This window comes from Xyrauchen texanus, chromosome 12, assembly GCF_025860055.1.
Source record: "Xyrauchen texanus isolate HMW12.3.18 chromosome 12, RBS_HiC_50CHRs, whole genome shotgun sequence".
Lineage (NCBI taxonomy): Eukaryota > Metazoa > Chordata > Actinopteri > Cypriniformes > Catostomidae > Xyrauchen > Xyrauchen texanus.
Window position 1 is genome coordinate 34,942,405 of NC_068287.1, and position 21,213 is coordinate 34,963,617.

General features: G+C 37.0%; 2 protein-coding genes and 1 long non-coding RNA gene across 3 annotated transcripts; 2 read left to right on the forward strand and 1 right to left on the reverse strand.

Moving 5' to 3' along the window:
• Window positions 1–1,161: 1,161 nt before the first annotated feature.
• LOC127653461 (uncharacterized) lies at window positions 1,162–5,794 on the reverse strand. The gene is made up of 3 exons (XR_007971804.1): window positions 5,731–5,794; window positions 4,552–4,600; window positions 1,162–1,360 (listed from the first exon to the last, which is right to left on the reverse strand). It is a non-coding gene; the product is annotated as an uncharacterized LOC127653461 (long non-coding RNA).
• Window positions 5,795–6,294: 500 nt separating this feature from the next.
• Window positions 6,295–13,703, forward strand: LOC127653180 (SAGA-associated factor 29). The gene is made up of 10 exons (XM_052139757.1): window positions 6,295–6,449; window positions 6,743–6,822; window positions 6,926–7,001; window positions 7,230–7,302; window positions 9,015–9,079; window positions 9,160–9,289; window positions 9,379–9,525; window positions 9,611–9,646; window positions 9,761–9,923; window positions 13,333–13,703. Exons 2-10 carry the CDS (start codon window positions 6,748–6,750, stop codon window positions 13,447–13,449), a joined length of 882 nt encoding a protein of 293 aa, XP_051995717.1. The 5' UTR covers window positions 6,295–6,449; window positions 6,743–6,747; the 3' UTR covers window positions 13,450–13,703.
• A 543-nt stretch (window positions 13,704–14,246) lies between these two features.
• On the forward strand, window positions 14,247–21,201 carry nfatc2ip (nuclear factor of activated T cells 2 interacting protein). The gene is made up of 9 exons (XM_052139877.1): window positions 14,247–14,282; window positions 14,852–14,971; window positions 17,248–17,302; window positions 17,470–17,581; window positions 17,953–18,036; window positions 18,257–18,500; window positions 18,860–19,004; window positions 19,218–19,330; window positions 20,457–21,201. The coding sequence occupies exons 1-9, from the start codon at window positions 14,271–14,273 to the stop codon at window positions 20,616–20,618; spliced, it is 1,047 nt and encodes a 348-aa protein (XP_051995837.1). The 5' UTR covers window positions 14,247–14,270; the 3' UTR covers window positions 20,619–21,201.
• The last annotated feature ends 12 nt before the right edge of the window (window positions 21,202–21,213 follow it).

Genomic DNA, 21,213 nt, shown 5'->3' on the forward strand with positions numbered 1-21,213 from the left:
TTTATAATATTAGATTATTATTTTTTTTATCTCCTTTTCTCCCAATTTGGAATGCCGAATTCCCACTACTTCGTAGGTCCTCATGGTGGTGGAGTTACTCACCTCAATCCGTTGTAGCAGCGGACAAGTCTCAGCTGCCTCCGCTTTGGAGACATTCAATCCGCTCATCTAATCACGTGGCTCGCTGTGCATGACACCGCGGAGACTCACAGCATATGGAGGCTTTCCGCGATTCATGCACAATTACCACATGCCCCATTGAGAGCGAGAACCCCTAATCACTACCACGAGGTGGTTACCCCATGCGACTCTACCCTCCCTAGCAACCAGGCCAATTTGGTTGCTTAGGAGACCTGGCTGGAGTCACTCAGCACGCCCTGGATTTCACCTCGCAACTTCAGGGGTGGAAGTCACCGTCAATACTCGCCGAGATACCCAGGCCCCCATCAGTTTATAATATAAATAGTAGTAAACCATAAAATATACAGGCATAAATAAAGACAAGCCTGAAACATGGTCACCGTATTTATTACTGTAGACTTAAGTTTCTGGCAACCACAGAAGCCAGAATTTTACCGTAAATTTAACGGAATTCTTTATTTTACAATGAACATCAACTTTTAAAAGTGAAGGCACCTGACTGTAGGCTATATGTTAAAAAACAGTTGTACATTTGCTGTGGGCCCCTGGAATCCTTACAGCTGCATCAGCTTATTTGTGTTTTTCTCTTTAGTATAAGAACGCGTTTGGTCTGAATGGACCCAAAACATTAGTTGACGGGTTACGCACCTTTTCAGTGTAACACCTTTAACTTCTTTTCAGCGTTCTGGAGTTTTAAGGTTATTTTGCGCTCGTGTCCCGCGGGGTTTTGTCTGTTCGTGTTGCAGCTCGCCTCCTTCTTCGTCCTGCCTTTACGGCTAGTGCACTCTGCAGTTCACACAACGTAAAACATGCTATAACAAATAAGGCACAACTCTGAAAAAGACTATTGGGAGGGGGAGTATTTTTTCCATTAATGTTTGGATTCTTTCTTTATTAGAAAATTAAGCTCTTCGAAAACTTACCGGTATAACGGTCTGATAAATTGTAATATTCGTATTCATCGTAGTAGCGGTCCTCAAAGGTGGTAGGTTCAATGTTTTTCACTTCAACGTGGTTGCTCATGTTTGATAGTGAACGATTACTCGAATCTCGAACTGCAGCGGGCGAAAACAAACTTAAACGTTTCCCGAAGGCAGACTTGCTCCTAAAATTCTCCTCGGTTCAGCTTTGTTTACATGCATGCCAGTCGCTGCTTTATAAAGCACTCGCTCCGCCTTCGGTTTCTTCACCTCCCCGCCTGTGCTCCGGTTAACATGACCTGAAGGAAAAGTTGCATCAGTAAAGTTCATGTTTGATCAGCAGATCTCACCCAGTGCCAGACAGGATGTACTTTATATCAGATGTCCTTGTTATTGTTATGACTTACACTTATACTTTATACTTAAGAAAATTTTTGGTTTATCTGATGGAGATTAGATTAATTCAGTTAATGTTTGTCTCTCGCGCTCTCTGTATTATTTACACCTGACTTTGTGGCCAGACTTCTCACATCCTTCTGGACTGTGACCCACTTACCTGCTTTGTAATAAACAACACATTTACACATTTGTCTCTGTTTGTATGGCTAATTTAAAAACCCTAGTTTGCTGATTCATTGGTGAAGGTCTACCCCAGACCATTAGGCTTGTGTAAACAGATTACTGTACTGTTCATTTGACTGAATTGTTTTTATGAGGATTATTAAAGGAATATTTTGGTTTCAATGTAAGGTAAGCTTAATTGACAGCATTTGTGGCATAATGTTGATTACCACAAAAAATAATTTTGTCTCGCCCATTAATTTCTTTAGAAAAAGCAATCGAGGATACAGTGAGACACTTACAATGGAAGTGAATGGGGCTTATTATTGAAGGGTATAAAAGGCAGAAATGTCAAGCATATACTTTTATAAAAGCACATATAATAATTCTTCTGTTAAAACTAATGTATTAGTTGAGCAGTAAAGTTGTTTACATCATAATTTTTATTGTCATTTTAGGGTTTTGTTGATATTACATCGTCCTGGCAACAAAGTTGAAAAATTGGCTATATTTTGTTGCAGTACTTTTGAAACAGCAAGTATTTTATCATTTAAGGATTGGCCCCATTCACTTCCATTGTAAGTGCCTCACTGTAATCCAGAGTTTGTATTATTATTATTATTATTATTATAAAAAAAAAAGAGAGACATCAAAATAGTTTTGTGATAATCAATAGTATGCTACAAATTATTTTGATTAAGCTTAACTTCTATTGAACCTGAAATATCCCTTTAAGGCGGCGGTTCTACACTGATGGTTTGTGACCCTAAAATGGGTTGCCCATCTGTGGCATGGACATCAGGGAAAAAACAATGCTGTATCCAAATAATAAAATGCAACTATACCTAATATATACTATACATTAATTTAGAATATAATTGAGCTTATAGGCAGTTCAGTTTTAACTTGTGATTTTAAGTACATTTTTGTTTACTTTTGTATGAGAGACAATTCATTTAATACTGTATGTTGGGTCATCACTTCAAATCTGGGTTTTACATTGGGTTGCAATGACTGTATTAAATGATACAAAGGAGTCAATTATTTCTGTTGCAACAAAGTTGAACAAAAATGCACTTCAGCATTTGTTTTATCAGCACAGAGGATTATTGGATGGAATCTGCAATCTGGTGAAATCAACATTTTCCACTGGAAAAGAAAAGCCCAATCCATAATTCAAGATTCTGTATAATGTACCCCAACCACAAGCTGTTTTGTCCTTTGCCTGCGGGCACTATCGCAAGATGAAAGTGAAGTCTTAACAGTCTGAAGAATATCTTCTGCCTAGTGTAGTTTACAGACTCAATAGCATTAGTAATAGCTGGTTGCCATGCCTTCTCTTTATCTTATAGCATACATTTTATAGTAGTTATTTCTACAAATATAGTTACTTTTTCTATATGATCTACTGTCTGAGTCATGTTCTGCACATCATTTCTTGTCTGTCATGTGGCCTATTGGTGTGAACTGTAAATGTATTGTCTGTGCTGTTTACTATGAGTGTATGAATGGTCATAACAATAGATAATTGCATTGTCCATGTATATATACAATCTGTGCTCTACTTATTTTTGAGTAAAGTGGAAATTGCAGAGGTTTGTATGATGTCTGACTTCAGTGGATATTTTTGAACATTGCAGTTTACAGTAAGACTTCAGTGGTTTTGTGTTAAACACCAGATGTTGCAATACTGTGTAAGAGTGCAGGAGATTCTTTTTTTTCTTTTTCTTCTTCTAGGAGCTCAAAAATTCCACACAGTGTTCTTTGCTTACACAATCTCTGTGCATGTGCTACATGATAAACGAGGAAGGCTTCTCCTTGGCAAGACACGACAGACTACACAGTCTATTTCTTCCTCCCAATCCATAAAAAACAGTGAATCATCACATGAGTAGTACACACTGTACTGACTACAGAAGTGTTTTTCTCCCGTCTTCTCTCTAAGTGCAAACTGTAGTTCTCTAACTATAGCTCTCTCACACAGTCCCAGTTCAGTTAATCCATATTTATTCTTTCTTTCAGAAAGCAAAAGATTTTCTCTCCCTAATCTGCCTTTTTTTGTTTTGAGTCCACGTTCTTCTGTCCCATCCCCCCACCCCCTATTTTTCCCCTTACACTGTTTTTCTTGGCTCTCAAATTAACATCATGTGAGAGTGCCGTTTTCTGTACAGTAAATATTTGCAAAGTTAGCTGAGCCACATGTATGCTTTCAGCTATGGCAATATAACTAATCTCTCTCTTTCTCTTTTATACCCACCTAGACCAGGATTTCTGTGTGCTAGATAAACCACCACTTATCTTTGTTTTTTGTTTATCACCCTGTTCTTGAAGTGTCTCCGTTTAAAATTAACTACACATTATCTCTTTATTCACAGCCTTTGGACAGTAAAGTTCAGGTCAGAAAAATTAGGTCTTATAACTGACTGAATCTACTGCTTCGTTCGGTTCAATATCTGTAACAGTTAATCATGGGTCTAAAAAATGGAAATTCAATGTGGAAATTAAACCCAGGTCTGCAAGCATGATTAGCAAACAAACTTTCCCTAGCCTAACAGACATTATATGTGAACAGAGACAATTATTTTATCAACTATTGTTTTTTGTTTTGTTTTTTAAATAAATAAAAGAAATGTGAGAGTATAGGCCTATTGTTTACATGTATATGCCTGATGCTTTAGTGTTGCAAATAAAAGACTTCCACATGCGGTTTACTAACCAATGTCCCACGTTAACATGGGTAAACCATGTTACCCTGTGAAACCCTGTTAAAATAGCTCTTAAACTGTGTCAGACCCAATGGAACAGACATCGATCATACAAGGTTAATATCGATACCAGCATTTTTTATGATGTATAAAATTACTTTTCTTATCTCTTTACAAATTCACATAGAAACGAATCTGCTGAAAATGCAAGTAAACTTACTCACGTGCACGCGCACATCCCCAGTTAACATGAACCACAGTTGATCCAAACACCTTTAAAATAAGTTTTGAGAGTTTGGTGAAATTACCATGCATTTAATTGTTATTCATCAAAGTATTGTTTGCTGAGCACAGTCTGAAATGGTAAAGGCTTGCACAAAAAGTTGGGGCTTTAGTTAAAAATCTGAATTTAATAAAGTTTTTAACAAAACATAATGAGACCACTGACACACAGTTTGACTTTTTGTAGCTTCATCACATAAAAATAAGAAAACTGTCATAAATGTTATATCTGTAGTCATTAAATTGGTAGGAGCAGTAAGTATAGATGTTTATTGTATAGCAAGTATTGTGTAGGCTAATCATTTTCAAACCACTTCCATTATGTCCGTTAGTGGCGCCTGTAGCTTTACGGCCGTACACCACGACAGCTCTGACTGACCTGACAAATATTTACTAAGAATATTTCACCAACATGAAATGTTGCGAATGAATAATTCGTTTGAGTCGGTTCTTTTCAGTGAATTGCCAAACGGACAAAACGGTCTGAATCGATTCGTGGTTCAGTAGGCTACAATTCGTTCGGAGCGCTCGTTCACTGAATCATTTGTAGCGGATTCTCACACAGTAATACAGCATCGGGATATTTACGAATACAGAGAACAAACAGCGCTAAATACAGTGGAAATGTAAACCAACAATTAACTGAAACAAAAGTCTGTCTTTTTGAGAGGTAACTTTGGAAAACTTCAGCAAGTGCTGTGTCATGTGATCAATCTGAACGCGTCCGCTCGCGCTGTTTTTCAATCGTCTTCCATTTAAACATGAGACTCGTAGTGACGGATTACTTGACAGCTGCTGTCAGACTCTATGTTATTATTATTCCTCACACGGTCGCAAGACGACATGTACATGAATCTGGCGTGGTGAGCTGGAACCTGCTTACGTCAGCTGTCACCGCTTACGTCACGAAGTACCGCAACAGCCAATAGGAAAATTCAACTGCAGTAGCCACCGTTCAACCTGAAGAGGGCAGCACTCAGACGTTTTTACACCATATATTGTAGAATTAAAACACTTTATACACAAATGTCAAAAAAATTACTTGAATCAATGACCAGTACTAATAAAGCCCCATGCTTACAGATCATTACCTAAAAAAAGTTGGTTTAGGGTTTAGTTACCTTTTAACAACAGCTGGACGGAAGAATTTAATTTCATACCTCGAGCCATATTGACAATGCCCACGCCTTTTGCCATGTGTGACGCAATGATTTTAGTATCAGACACGGTGGGGAAAATTATGTTACTCAGCACATTAAATAAAAAAAGGCACCATTTAAATGTATTTAGCCTGACTTTGAGATAAGCATTTGGGCAGGATGGCAAAGTCACCAGAATTGACTGCTTAGGTGTTGTTTTTTTACACACGCAAAAAAACAAAAACAAAAACCTAGATTTAAGGTTTGTAAGGCTGATTTCTGTGCATACCCTCAGATTAAATCCTGCAGACTCCCCTGATGTCCGTATAAGGGTTGAGGAAAAAAATAGTGTCTAAATCAGGAAGAAAAAAGTAAATAATAAAAATGGAACATATGATTTGATGTAGGTACGTAATATTGTGAAGCATCCAGAAAATTTATGAAATGTTAATATTTTTCAACAAGTTGAATTATAACAACTCCGATCTGCCTCACAGCGTTTTTAAAAAACGCTTTTATGTTTGTCCCTTCAATGTGTCCGTACGATGCCTAGCTTGAAAGCTAACAAATCAACACAAAGCGAAAACACAAAAAATCGTTCTGGCAATTAAATCTGCAATAAATAAATTATTTTTAAAATCATATTTTGAATATTAATACACGAGGTGCATCTGAGGGGTATTGCAGAACTGTGGATAAAGGTGAGGCGCACTCTTTTCTTGCTTAGCTGTGTGCGCGAACGGAGTTTCATACGGTGCTATATGAATGTATGTGGATTTGAACTAATTGTAACACGTAAAGCTAAATGCATCATTATTAGAATCACTACACTATTTATTATGGGAATATATTTTTTGTACTATATTAGTGCTGTATTTATTTTTAAATATTATACAATTGAACATCCACTTCTAGCGCTAGGAGCCTTGTTGGCTCAAAGTCAAACCCTTAGATACCAATTTGTCATGTTTTAAATCTTAAGTTTTTCTTACAGGTACAATGGCTTTAGTATCAGCAGACACCAAAATCGCAGAGTTGCTCAATGAGCTGCATCAGCTCATAAAACAAACTCAGGTGAGCTCTACTCTCTTTGGGTTATTATAGGAAACACCCCCTTTCTACACATTTTGCTTCGATTGCTGTGCAGTTTATACCCTCATCTCTCTAAAACACACAGGAGGAACGATCACGGAGTGAACACAACCTTCTGAACATCCAGAAAACACATGAAAGGATGCAGACGGAAAATAAGAGTAAGACATGATTTCCGTTAATGTGTCCTGCAATTAGAACTTTGTCTAATTATAAAGTATAACTGTGTTAAGTTATAATGTATGTTATTAGCTGATGTACTGTTTATTAAAATGATTAATTGTGCCACTAAACTGGATCTCTCGCTCATATTTATATCTCTGAATTTAATTTCCTATCTAAAATTAATTCCCATTCCACATCAAGTTTACTTTCATCAACCTCCCCAGCATCTCCATATTATCGGACAAAACTGAGGGGTCTTTACACTACAGCTAAAGCAGATGCGGAGGCTGAATGTGGGTGAGTAATGTGAATGTTGCAGCATTTGGTCTCTATTGATGCACCATTGCATGCACTTCCACAGTCAATTTCGGGTTCAACGACACTTAATCATTAACTTTACAGTTCAATCAATATCCTTTAGTTTTAAACATTGCCCACAAACATCTAATCAGTTTAATATATGACTGTGTTACATATAGTTAACTGGCATTATATGTATGCTGCATAGCCTGAGGGGAACTGGTTCCCCAGCTGAGCCTGGTTTCTCCCATTAACTAACATCTTATGGAGTTTTGGATACCTTGCCACTGCCTATAGCTTGCTCACTGGGGACTTAAAGACCATTTATAAAGCATGATTTTCATGAACACTTTTAGACATTACAGCTAGAGGTCGACCATTTGTGGATTTTGCAGATATCTAAGGTGGTGGAAAAGGGAGATAACCGATTAATCGGCAGGTCGTTTTTAAAATATTATACATTTTTATCCCAATGCTTTTATCCAAGGCAACTTAAAAAAATGAGGAAGGATACAACATAAGTGATTCATTTTAAGAAGTAGTTTGAAAAGTACTGCACTACAAAGGTTCAGTTGCATTAGTACATTTTTGCCAAGACAGTGATTAGACTGCGGGTAGCTGTGGCTCAGGTGGTCAAGCGGGTTGTCCACTAATCGCAGGATTGGTAGTTCGATTCCCGGCCACACAACTCCACATGCCGAAGTGTCCTTGGGCAAGACACTGAACCCCAAGTTGCTCCAAATGCTAGCGCCTTGCATATCAGCTCTGCCGTTATTGGTGTGTGAATGGGTGAATGAGACGCAGTGTAAAGCACTTTGAGGCCCCTAAGCCCCTAAGGTTAAAGAGGTGCTATATATGTGCAGACCATTTACCATTTGGAACAGTTTTTTTAAATTATTATTATTAAATTGATTAATGGAATCTTTCAACATTTACTTGGTTGGCACAGACATAGAGGCCAGATTTTTAAACCAATATCCCAAGATTGGGAGCGCACATATATATATATATATATATATATATATATATATATATATATATTATTATAATATTTACAAAATTAAGCTTTTTATAGCCTATTTATTATTATTCATAATATATGAAGTTGGAAACACAATGTGTTTGCTGACAAGGGATGTTTTCATATAGTCATATTTATCTTTGCATGCCTTTACTTCAATTTAAAAAAACATAATTATCAGAGGAACACAGCAGAATAAAAAAAACTCTCTGCAACTATTGGCATAGATTTTTGCTGATAACCGATAATTCTAAATAGCAACTACAGACACAGATTAATCAATAAAACCAATATATCGGTCTAACTCTAATTACATTATCATTTTCTGTAAAGCTGCTTTGAAACAGTGTGCATTGTGAAAAGCACTATATAAATAAAAATGAACTGACTTGACCGATCATTGATTGTAAAGGATATATTTTTACTTGAAGAAATACTCTGTTTACACAGAACTGTTCTGTATACATTTCTTGACTTTATTGTTTCAAGTGTTGACAATATTTCTTCGCTTCCTTTAATTGTAACATCTTAAGAATATTGTGGTAATGTAGCCCCATCTTGTGGTAATTTTGCTTCAGGCTCTCACATGTCAAAAGTCCCTTGGGTATTGAACAGACAGACTGTAGTTATTTTTTTGTAGAATGATGAACATAATGAATCATGGAATTTATATTTTTTCCTCCCACAGTATACTAAGACGGGCCCTTGACAAGATTGCTGAAATTAAATCCCTTTTGGAAGAGAGACGAATTGGTAAGTCCTGGGTGTAAGTGTAAAATTGTGTGTTTATTCAAGCCATTTTGAATGCTTCTTGAACCCTTTCCTTTCTGCAGCTGCCAGGATGGCAGGAGTGTACAGTGACACTGACCCACCAAGAAAGACCATGCGCAGAGGTGTTCTCATGACCCTGTTGCAACAGTCAGCTATGACCCTCCCACTCTGGATTGGAAAACCTGGGGAGAGGTACATCCTGTCCAGATTCTCCTACATATCACTTACTATTTTCACAAATTGATACAATTCACCAATTTATATTTGTCTTTCTTCTTTAGTCCACCACCACTATGTGGCGCTATTCCAGCCAGCAGTGATTATGTGGCTAAGCAGGGGGACAAGGTGGCGGCACGTGTGAAGGCAGTGGATGGTGATGAGCAGTGGATTCTCGCGGAAGTGGTCAGCTACAATCACTCCACCAACAAGTAACAGGATATCCTAATCATTGTTAACTGCTTTTAAATCTGATTGCGTAATCTCAGTTTAATTTCATGCTATTCTCAATCATAGGTATGAAGTGGATGACATTGATGAAGAGGGTAAAGAGTAAGTTATGTATATATATATGTTTTTGTGATGTTCACCTACTTCAATATTTATCTAAAAATACTATGACTTGTTTATTGCTCTTCAGTATCTCTCCCTTTCTCTTGTATCCAGGAGACACACATTGAGTCGGAGGAGAATCATCCCTCTCCCACAATGGAAAGCAAACCCAGAGACGGACCCAGAGGCTCTCTTCAGTAAAGACCAGCTGGTGCTGGCCCTCTATCCACAGACCACTTGTTTTTATAGAGCCTTGATCCACACACCACCACACCGGGTGAGAGAAACAAGGCAGAAAAGAAAGGAGAGATTGATTGAAGGGATATAAGAAATACTCATATTCAGGCCCAGCTCCACAGGGTGGGCCTGGTCCCCCATCATGAGTCAGGCCCACCCTGGCGGACCAGACCCCAAATAGGTTTCATTCAGAGCATAAGACAAACCGAAGGAGAACGCTGGAAGCGAAGTGCGTTTCTGTTATAAAAAATAAATAAAAATATACTCCGAAAGTGCTCAGGGTCATAGATAGCTATGGGATTTTGGCGCTATATATCCTCAAATATTTTTTTTCTTACTAATAGGCCTACAGAGATATTATAGAATTCTCAGCTGTTTATATTGAGAACAACAAATGCTTTCACAGTCAGCACATGTAACTATAGCAAACATTATGCTGCTCTTTTGTGGTATAAATTGTGCTTTTTTTTTGTTGTTGGTACATCCTTACAATAAGGAAAATATAAAAAAAGTTGTTAATTTAGACTCACAATTTCTAATTTTTCAGTCCCAGGTTGCCCCATACAGTATCTTTCCTCAGCCACAAGGCCTCCTGTATGACCCATATGCTATCTAAATGTAAAAAAAGAAAATTGTGTTTTAATTGCATGTATCATTTCTTAGCTGTACAAGCCATATCTGCTAATAAAATCATAAGTTAGTTATTATTAAGGGGGGCCTGGGTAGCTCAGCAAGTAAAGACACTGACTACCACCCCCTGGAGTCACAAGTTCGAATCAAGGCCATGATGAGAGGCTACAGTCAGGCTTCCTAAGCAACCATTTAGCCCCGTTGCTAGGGTGGGTAGAGTCTCACTCTCGTTAGGGCGCGTGATGTGTTGTGCTTGGATGCCGCAGAGAATAGTGTGAAGCCTCCACACGTGCTATGTCTCTGCGGTAACCAGCCACGTGATAAAATGTCACTACGCCACCACAAGGACCTTGAGCGTATTGGGAATTGGGCATGCCAAATTGGGGAGAAAATACCCTTTATAAATAACTCTGGTGTATATATAAAGCTACTGAAAGATTAGTCTATGATATATATATATATTATACACTGATCAGCCACAACATTAAAAATCACTGATAGTTGATGTGAATAACATCATTATGATGTAATTATTTTGTTACATTTACATTTATTCATTTGGCAGACACTTTTATCCAAAGCGACTTACAAAAGAGGAAGAACATCAGCGAATCATCTTAGGGAGACAGTGGTACAAAAAGTGCCATATTACAAAGTTTCACTATCATCAGAATAGTATACAAAACAGATTTAAGTGCAACAAGAATGTTGGTTTCTAGTGACCGGTTAAGTGCTTTGGAAAAGATGTGTTTTTAGCCGTTTTTTGAAGATAGAGAGTGAGTTAGCTTCCCGGATTGAGTTGGGAAGGTCATTCCACCACCGTGGTATGATGAAACTGAAAGTCCAGGAAAGTGTTTTGGTGCCTCTTTGTTTTGGTACGACAAGGCGACGTTCCTTAGCCGACCGCAGGCTTCTGGTTGGAACGTAGCTCTGCATAAATGTTTTTAGGTATGCTGGAGCAGACCCAGTGACTGTTTTATATGCCAGCATCAGGGCCTTGAATTTAATACGTGCATGAACTGGCAGCCAGTGGAGAGAGACAAAGAGTGGAGTTACATTGGCACCTGTCAAGGTGTGGGATATATTAGGCAGCAAGTGAACAGTCAGTTCTTTAATTTTATGTGTTGGAAGCAGGAAAAATGGGCAAGCATAAGGATCTGATTGACTTTGACATGGGCCAAATTGTGATGGCTAGACAACTAGGTCAGAGCATCTCTAAAATGGCAGGTCTTGTGGGGTGTTCCTGGTATGTGGTGGTTAGTACCTACCAAAAGTGATCCAAGGAAGGTAATCCGGTGAACTGGCAACAGGGTCATGGGCACTTATGAAGGCTCATTGATGTGCGTGGGGAGCGAAGGCTAGCCCGTCTGGTTCGATCCCACAGAAGAGCTACTGTAGCACAAATTGCTGAATAACTTAATGCTGGCCATGATAGAATGTATGGGGCTGTGAAGCTGCAAACCAGTCAGAGTCCCCATGCTGACCACCACCGAAAGTGCCTAAAATGGGCACATGAGCATAAGAACTGGACCATGGAGCAGTGGAAGAAGTTGGACTGGTCTGATGAATCACATTTTCTTTTAGATCATGTGGACGGCTGGGTACGTGTGGGTACGTGTCATTTACCTGGAGAAAAGATGGTAGCAGGATGCACTATGGGAGGAACGCAGGCCGGTGGAGGCAGTGTGATGCTCTGGCAATGTTCTTCTGGGAAACCTTGGGTCCTGGCATTCATGTGGATGTTACTTTGACACGTATCAACTACCTAAAGATTGTTGCAGACCACGTACACCCCTTTAAGGCAATGGTATTCCCTGATGGGAGTGGCCTCTTTCAGCAGGATAATGCACCCTGCCCAGAGTATGTGAGTGGAGTGGAGCGGCAACAATTTCCCCTATGCGCTCAAAGCATTCTTTATTTGCTCCACTCCAGTTCCACTCCGGGTTGTCCTTTTCCCCACCCTGTGTTTGCTTCATGGCAAAATGAGTGCCTAACTATCTCTCCACTGTAAAGTTATTTCAGTATGCTTTTAAATATCACAACTTTCCATGCAGAAGATGGACTAAATAAAAAATAAATACACAACACTAGAAGAAAAGCTACAATGTGCTTTATTGGAACACTAACATATGCTCAAGACTAAATTAAATTATAGCTTACTTTTGAAACATGTCGGCAGCATTCTCTGGGTTTGTTCAATTAAATAAATTACTAGACGAAAAAATAAAACATGAAATTAATCATAAATTATCAAATGAAAAAAGATAAGACCAGTAAGAAAACAAAACATTAAATGAATAAATAACCATAAAACAAAACATTATTAGGCCTATGTATTATTGCTTATTATTTTATATTATTGCATTTCTTTTAATTAACCTTGCCCTGTAATTCTGTGAAAGAAAAAATTACATTCTCAGAATGTTCTACACTTATTTTTTTTTAATCAAAACTAGATAGGACTTTCAAAACTATATGTCGAATGCAGAGTTCAATTTTAGAAATACTAGCTTTAGAAGTTTTTAATGATTTTAAATCTACTTCTGTTCGAGTTTGCTGAGCTTCTTCATCTGCAAATGTAAAATGCATAAATTAGCCTACAGCACTAACATAAATTTAGATGGCAATCGATTAAAGTCAAACTATGCAATATTAACATATTAATTAGTTCAGTTGGTGTTTTAAGTCTTTAAAATGTAAATTCTATTTAGCAGCACGAGGGGGACCTACACGATATTAGACAGATGGTTTTAATGTTGTGGCTGATCTCTCGTGTGTGTGTGTTTCCCACAATTTGACAAATTTCACTTCTTTCTCAGCCTCAGGATGACTACTCTGTGCTGTTTGAAGATACATCTTATGCTGATGGCTATTCTCCACCCCTTAACGTCGCCCAGCGATATGTTGTGGCCTGCAAAGAGAACAAAAAGAAGTAATGGAAAAGATTCAAAAGGAAGTGATGGAAAAGATTTAAAACCTGACAAAGATTATATAATATGGGAGAACATTTGTGAAGAGTGCCTGGGCTGAGGTTTATGCATGATTATGGCAATTATCATAAGGAGTGAAATCAGCATATTGTGCATCTACTCTGTTTATATGTGCTTTTTTTCTGTTACCATGTAAATAGTGTTGGTATACTGCAACTTTTTTTATTATGTTCTTGTGGGTGTGGTCACCCACTGCAGGTTTATTGTGCTTAAATAAAACCTTTGCATTTGAATGAAAGGTGTGTGAATTAATCAGTTGGCTGTACTTTATAGAGGACTGATAAAACAAAATTTTGAATGTAAAAAATTGGATCTTGTGCAGGGCCGTAATCACAAAAGACATTCAGGGACAGACATCTCCCTTGATACTGAGATTAGTGGTACATTGAAATACCATCCCATGAATCATGAATATTTGGTTACATACTTAATCTTTAAAATTCATAAAGATCTTGATGGTGAGCATGAGACCATTCATTTGACAGTATTATTAAGCATTGGAAGTAATTCCAAGCGGTCACTGAAAATGTAAAGTTATGCAGAACATGGTTAGATATTTAAATGATTTCTCTACGTAGAACGTTCTTGCAGAAACAGTTTACCATGGCAAATCTCTGAATATGCCCTTCATCAATGTAAGACTCAATCGCTCAAATTTGCAATATCATTGGAATAGACCAGACTAGGATCCAGAACATCCCATGTGGTGTGACGTCACACTGAGGACGCGCACGAGAATGAACCACGGGGGCGCGCGGAAACGGATCATGGCTGAAATGGTGAGATGTACATTATTGTCTGCACCCCTACTTTAAGTTTCAAGAGTTGTTTTTACGTTTTATATTCCGTTAATTTTACATGGACACATTGACTGTATTAACGGTTCTAGTCAGAAAACAACTCTGAATATTAGATTTCTATGCAGTTATATTGTACAATAGCAAGTAGGCTAATCAGTTATCATTGATCAACAAGCATCATAATTACAAAAGTCAAACATTTTCAGTGGTTTAGTTGAGGTAGTCAAACAATTAATATCGTCATGTTATATTATCAGTATCGTGAACGTCTAGTTTTAGTTTGTTTAAGTCTCAGTTGATAATGTTTCGTTTTATTAGCTGGTTCAAACCTCCAACACTTTTCTGCATCTCCTCGGCAGTTATCAATAATCTGATTGTCCTGTGTACATTTTATTATCCCGTTTACTTAAAAGTGTTGGTATTTGTTGACATGATACCAACGAGTTAATTGTTCTATGTATGTGATTCGACTGATACCTTTAATGTAGTTTAACGCCATAGCTCTTAGTTTCATTAGTGAAGTATTTCCGCTGTTCTCTTTATTTCAGGTATCGGAAAGTGGCAGTAATGTGAGCGGTCCTGTATCAGACCCTCCGAAACATCCTCCCAAACGCCGACGCATCATTGACCCCTCATCCATCACAACTGTCCCTGTTTACTCCAACAAGGTGGGTTATTACTGCATTCATTTGAACCTGGAAGGCTCCTACTTTAGTCGGGCGTTCGCTATTACGACATCCAACCTGCATCATTTCTACACGACCTATATCCCTCTGAGACCCCCAGCGTGACGACTTCTAATCCATATATATTTTTATATTTGTACAGTTGAAGTCAGAAGTTTACATACACCTTAGCCAAATACATTTAAACTCAGATTTTCACAATTCCTTACATTTAATTGTAGAAAACTTACCCTGTCTTGGGTAAGTTAGGATCACTACTTTATTTTAAGAATGAGAAATGTAGATAGTAGAGAGAATTATATATTTCAGCTTTTATTTCTTTCATCACATTCCCATTGGGTCAGAAGTTTACATACACTTTGTTAGTATTTGGTGTCATTGCCTTTAAATGGTTTAACTTGGGTAAAACATTTTGGGTACCCTTCCACAAGCTTCTCACAATAAGTTTTTGGAATTTTGGCTCTGCTCTATGAATTGCTAGTAGGCGTTCCCACTGGTATCGCTCGAACGTTATTGGTGGATTGCACGTCTGGCCGTATTTTTAGAAAATGTGATCACAGATGATCAATATTGCCGGTAAAACTAATATATCATTCTAATTTGACAAAGAATCAGTTCTATTGTCCCTAAAAGAGTGTTTTGTATAAACTACAGCAGTGCTCAATCCATCATATTAACAAGTTGAACAATCTATCAATTTATGAATCAAACTCACTCAGTCTGCTGACAGTTTCTTTTCTACTCATCATTTTCTTATATCCAGGGCTCGAATTGAGGGGGGATGCAAGGGATGCCAAAAAGCCTCCCCCTTGTAAAACCACCATCCCCCTTACCATCACCTTTAGATCAGTTGTGTCATGTATTACTTAGAACTAATCATGCAAGTAAAATATTTCATATACAATTTTTATGTTTGATAAATAACAGACTTTAAGTAAGGGCGATTAGCTGGTCAGAATTAGATTTTGACATGTGAGATTGCAAGATTTCCCTCAATCAGATCTGACACGTGTACAGTTTGGATATATGCTGCCAGGGTGGTGCTTTAGTCACACAATCTGGCAACTTTGAGCGCATGAGCTCTCTCCCCACTGCGAAAAAAGATGGCGGATTCTTAAAACACGGGCAGGTATTTCGGAGTTTGCGATGGGTTGACTTTCCCATGAAACTTACATGAGTCATATTTTTAAACACTTTTTGTCCACCAAATCAAAATCTTTGGGTGTAACCAACATGTAGGTAGCCATTTTGTTGATTATGTTGACCATAAAAACTATAAAACACAGTAAAATAGTGTTTTGTCAGTATTTCATTGGCTGAGATAAACATTGGTACTGAGATTATTTAGTGAAGACTGGCCACTTCTATTAACGTCCAATGGATGACGAAAGGAAGATGTTTAAAAAACGTCTGATATTTATTTTGACACGTTTACAAAAAGGCACATTTTGTTCATGTGGTGTAACCCTGAGAAAAGTTCTTTATATTTTTGACTAAAAAAATGATAGTTATTAAAAAAAAATGTGTTTGATTACCTTTTGGAAATGAATAAGTTGTTTTTACTCATGTATTCAAGGTGCAAAGAAAGTAATATGAAACTTTTTACTTAATGATTTCACCACATGACCATTTGAAAGTTTTTTTTTTTTTTTTTTTTTAATTGTTTTAAGAAAATGCTTTAAAGATTTTTCAAAAATCTATGAAATTAAATTGGACAAATAGTGTGAAGACAATAGAACAGTTTTCAAATCTGCAAAAAGATTTTGGGTGTTTTGTTGATAATTTTTGAAGTGAGAATAGCACTCAGCAGAAATGACCATCTAAACCTGCACTGCTTTGAGTCAATCATTTATAATAATTCATAGATTTATTCTTACAAGGATTGTTTCATGTTTAATTCAAGTTAACCTCTATTTGACAGTATTTGTGGCAAAGTGTTGATTGCCACAGAAAATTATTTAGACTTATCCTTTTTCTAAAAGAAAAAAAAGCATCCAGTAAGACACATAAAATGAATGTAAACCAGTCCAATACACAAAACATTAAATATACTTGTTTTTCAAAAGTATAGACACAATACTTAAACATAATATGAACCATGTTCAGGATTTGCTGCACTTGGTGGGTATTTTAGTTGTTTACTGCTTAATGGCCTTTGAAAACATACCTGTAATTTAGATGCACTGTCATGATCAATGTCTTGCAAAGTGCATACACTGCTAAATGGTGATTCATATATATTGTCATTTTTGTTTTAGGTGAACCGCTCTTTAAATCTGAAGCCAGTAACCTTCAAACAAACCAGTCTTACAGGTATTAATGCTTATAGATGTCTGGCCATGATGGCGATATATTTGAGTACATCAAATTTCTTCGAACTAAAATCTATATATAATTGCTTCATGTGAATGGAGGTTTTTCATCACTTTGCATGCAAGTTTTATCCAGTGCCATTCTCACCGTTTCATTTTCTGTACCAGATGAGGAAAAGCGTTGTCCACTCTGGTGTCCTTCCCCACCCCGGACAGTGAAACAGCCAATCTGCATTGATCTGAGTGGCTCCGAAGAGGAGTCAGAACACCGTGAACAACAGTGAGTAAACAGACTGACTTTGGTATGGAAGTATTTATGCAGATAATATGCTTAATCCCAAAGATAGATTGTTATTTGTTTTTGTGCAAACTGTTTGAAAAGTGTAATTTGATTTTGTGTTAACCTCTACAAAATCACTCCTTGATTTCATATTGACATCATAATTGGTGTTAGACCAATATATTGCCAATTCATTTTTGATATTGACAGAGCATTGAAATATCAGTTATACCATATAAATTGACCACTAATCAAAATGTGCTAAAAACTATGGATATCTAAAGGAGGTATAGAATGTGCTGTGTTGGTTATGTTGCTTTTGTACTTGCCATCAACCACATTGGCCCACCCTAAGTCTTTCTCACTTTCAGGGAAATTCTTCGTTCACCCTCTCCACCCCCTCCACCATGTAGTCCACCCGTCAAACAGAGCAGACGGGCAAACCAAAAAATTCGGTGAGTATCATCATTATATGACATCTTATGCCCTTCCTCTCTCTTGCACTCTTTTGTGATTGAATGCTTTCCTGGCAATGAATAATATTAGCTTTCATGGAGGAGATAAAAATGAATAACAATGTTAGAAGTAATAAAATGAGCAGATACTAGGCCCAGTGATAAATAGAATTGTTTGACATTCTCTCTTTCTTTTTCTCTCTCTCCATCTCTGTCACAGAGAAATCAATAGGAAATTGGATGCTATTGGCTCTCTCATGTGTCTGTCACCTGAGCGTCAAGAAGAACCTGTTATTGAATACAGAAACTCTCCATCTCCTGTAAATGACTATGATGATGATGATGACATAATCATAATTCCCTCTGGCAGCAAACAGAAAAGACGTCCCCTAAATACTGAGAGCAGAGAAATTTCGTTAAAATTCCGGTGCCGAACAGAGTTGTACAAAATCCCAATACTGTCTGTAAGTGGAAAAGACACACGTCTGTTTACATGTCACACTTTGCAACCTAGACCATGGGTTACCCTACCCACCTTATATGACCTAAATAATTTACATTAATTACCCTCTGAGATTTAAGTCATGTTAATATTTCTATAAATATTTTGTTGTTATTTGCAAATAATTTAAAAGATAGTGTTAGTTTTCTATTTTAATGGTTTTAATTTTAAATATTTAAGTCTTTAAAATTATACATTTGTAATCAATTTATTTCATTTACATTTACATCAAACCCCTGACCTAGACTGTAGAAAGAAATATTATAATTCAAATTGCCTTTTTTAAGCTGACCAATGGCTGTTCCTAACTTTCAATTGCAGACAGCTCCTTTGAGTAAAGCTGTGGAACAGCTGGCCATCAAATTGAATGTCCCACCTAGCCAAATTCTGTTATTAAAGAAAGATGTTGAGCTCCCTTTTTACTCATCAGTCAACGAGCTGGGTCTTGGCATTGCTGACATCATAGGTAATAGAAACCAAACTGTACGATTGAATGTTTTGAGCTAAATGCATATGCATGTATCACAGATCATTTTTTCCTTTGTACTGATCATGGAACCTTCTTGATACAGCAGAGTTGTGTCTTTTGTAAAACAAATGTAAAAACTTTCTTACAGAATGACACTAATAAAATAGTTGGAGTAATCTCTCCTCATTTTGTTTCTGATGCCCTACCCAGATTGTGTAGTAGTAACAGAGAATAAACAAAAAGATGACGACAGAGGGGATATCATCACTGTGCGACTGCAAGGCAAAGAGAAAGGATCTGTGCAGGAGTACTCTTTGCAGAAGGTGTCTTTTTGGATAATTTTTTTTTTTAATTTAGGCAAAATTATAGTTCGTTGGGTAGTTCTCCCCAAAATTATTTTTTTTTATAATTTACTCATACTCATGTTGTTTCAAATCCATATGACTTCATTTCTTCAGTGAAACACAAAAGGAGATTTTCGGCAGAATGTTAAGGATTTGAAGGTCTATTCACAACAAATTCATGACAAATTTGCAAGGCAAACTGTCGATGAAAGGTCTATTCACTTCGAGACCGAAACTAATTTAATGAAAAACAATTTCACCCCTGTACAGTAGGTGGCACTGTTCTACAAACATTCATTTTGGTTAATGGATCTTTAAGCGTTCAGCTGTCAATGCATGAGGTTAATATATTTTACGCAATTAAAGCATTTATTTACCTAATTCGGCATAACTGTTTCATTATATTCCTTCCATGTTTTGATAGTTTGAGGAATACTAATCAGTTTTTTTGTGAGATGAGTAAAGAGCAGTTGCATACGGTGCATACGGAAAGTATTCACAACGCTGCACTTTTTCCACATTTTGTTATGTTACAGCCTTATTCCAAAATTTATTAAATTCATTATTTTCCTCAAAATTCTACAAACAATACCCCATAATGACAACGTGAAAGAAGTTTGTCTGAAATCTTTGCAAATTTATTAAAAATAAAAAATCACACGTACGTAAGTATTCACAGCCTCTCAGCGAGCCAAAAAGCTCTTATTTCATTAGTCAGTCAGTTTTCATCACAGTCCACGGAAGAAGAAAAAAATGGGATTGCTCTCCATAAAAATACCTTTTGGATTAAAGGCGGATGATTTGTCGGACCGGGTGTGAATAGCGCCATTGTTCCTATTCAAAAGCTCTTTCGGAATGAAAATTTGGTCTTGGTGTGAATAGGCCTTTACAGCCTTAGTCACCATTTACTTTCATTGTATAGAATAAAGATGCAATAGAAGTGAATGATGACTGAGACTCTAATTATTCTTCCTAACATAAGTAATATGGGTTTGGGGCAACTTGAGTGAGAAAATGCCAATCTTCTATCCCTAATCTGAACTATCCCTTTAAAGAAATACAGTGTCTTAATGCCATTGTTAATCTTGTTTTTATTTTTTTGAAGAATGCTCCTCTAGGGTCCATCCTGTCCCAATACGTCTCTGGTCTGGCTGCCAGTGTTAGGCGGAAGGTTAAATTCCTCTTTGATGGGTCAAAGGTGACACATAATCAGACTCCAGCTGACCTGGACATGGAGGATGGTGATGTCATTGAAGTGTGGGCCTAAATGTTGATGTTTGGGGTTTTGCACATCTTCAACTGCATTTTTTTTTAATGTAATATATGTGTGAAAGAAGGATACTGTGGTATGTTATTGTTTTTGCAGGAAGTACTTTTTTTGATTGTAGACCTTCTTAACAGCTGATAAACACCACACAAAAAATTACTTTTTTAGGTTTCATGCAATTGACATCTGTTAGAAAAAATAAACAATTTAAGACATTTTTACATTGTGTACATATGCCAGATCTATTTAAGAATTGATTAAATGTTCCTGTTTTTAATATTAAATTGATTAAAAGGTATATAATAAATTGTCAAATTTATAAGATGTTATTTTTTAATGGATATTTACCTAAATGTAGATGCAACAATGCAGCCATGTTTTCTTCACGCCAACCCATGTGAACACGTTATCTCAGATCATTGATCAACTCGAACAATTAATCACTGCCCTATACAATCAGATTGTGTTGACAAAGCACGAATGATTCATCAGTACAAACGGCATAGACTAATGAAAGGTTCAGATTCACTATTGATTTTGTTAGCATCCTTTTTCATTGTTTGTCGAAGTATTTATTTGTGTAATGCGGTTAAAA

Coding starts and splice junctions, on each gene's coding strand:
- LOC127653180 (XM_052139757.1), top strand. CDS start 6,748: ATGGCTTTAGTATCAGCAGACACCAAAATCGCAGAGTTGCTCAATGAG. Junction 9,290..9,378: donor ATTGGAAAACCTGGGGAGAG/GTACATCCTGTC, acceptor TTTCTTCTTTAG/TCCACCACCACTATGTGGCG. Junction 9,526..9,610: donor TACAATCACTCCACCAACAA/GTAACAGGATAT, acceptor TCTCAATCATAG/GTATGAAGTGGATGACATTG.
- nfatc2ip (XM_052139877.1), top strand. Junction 14,972..17,247: donor TCCCTGTTTACTCCAACAAG/GTGGGTTATTAC, acceptor TTTTTGTTTTAG/GTGAACCGCTCTTTAAATCT. Junction 18,501..18,859: donor ACAAAATCCCAATACTGTCT/GTAAGTGGAAAA, acceptor TTTCAATTGCAG/ACAGCTCCTTTGAGTAAAGC.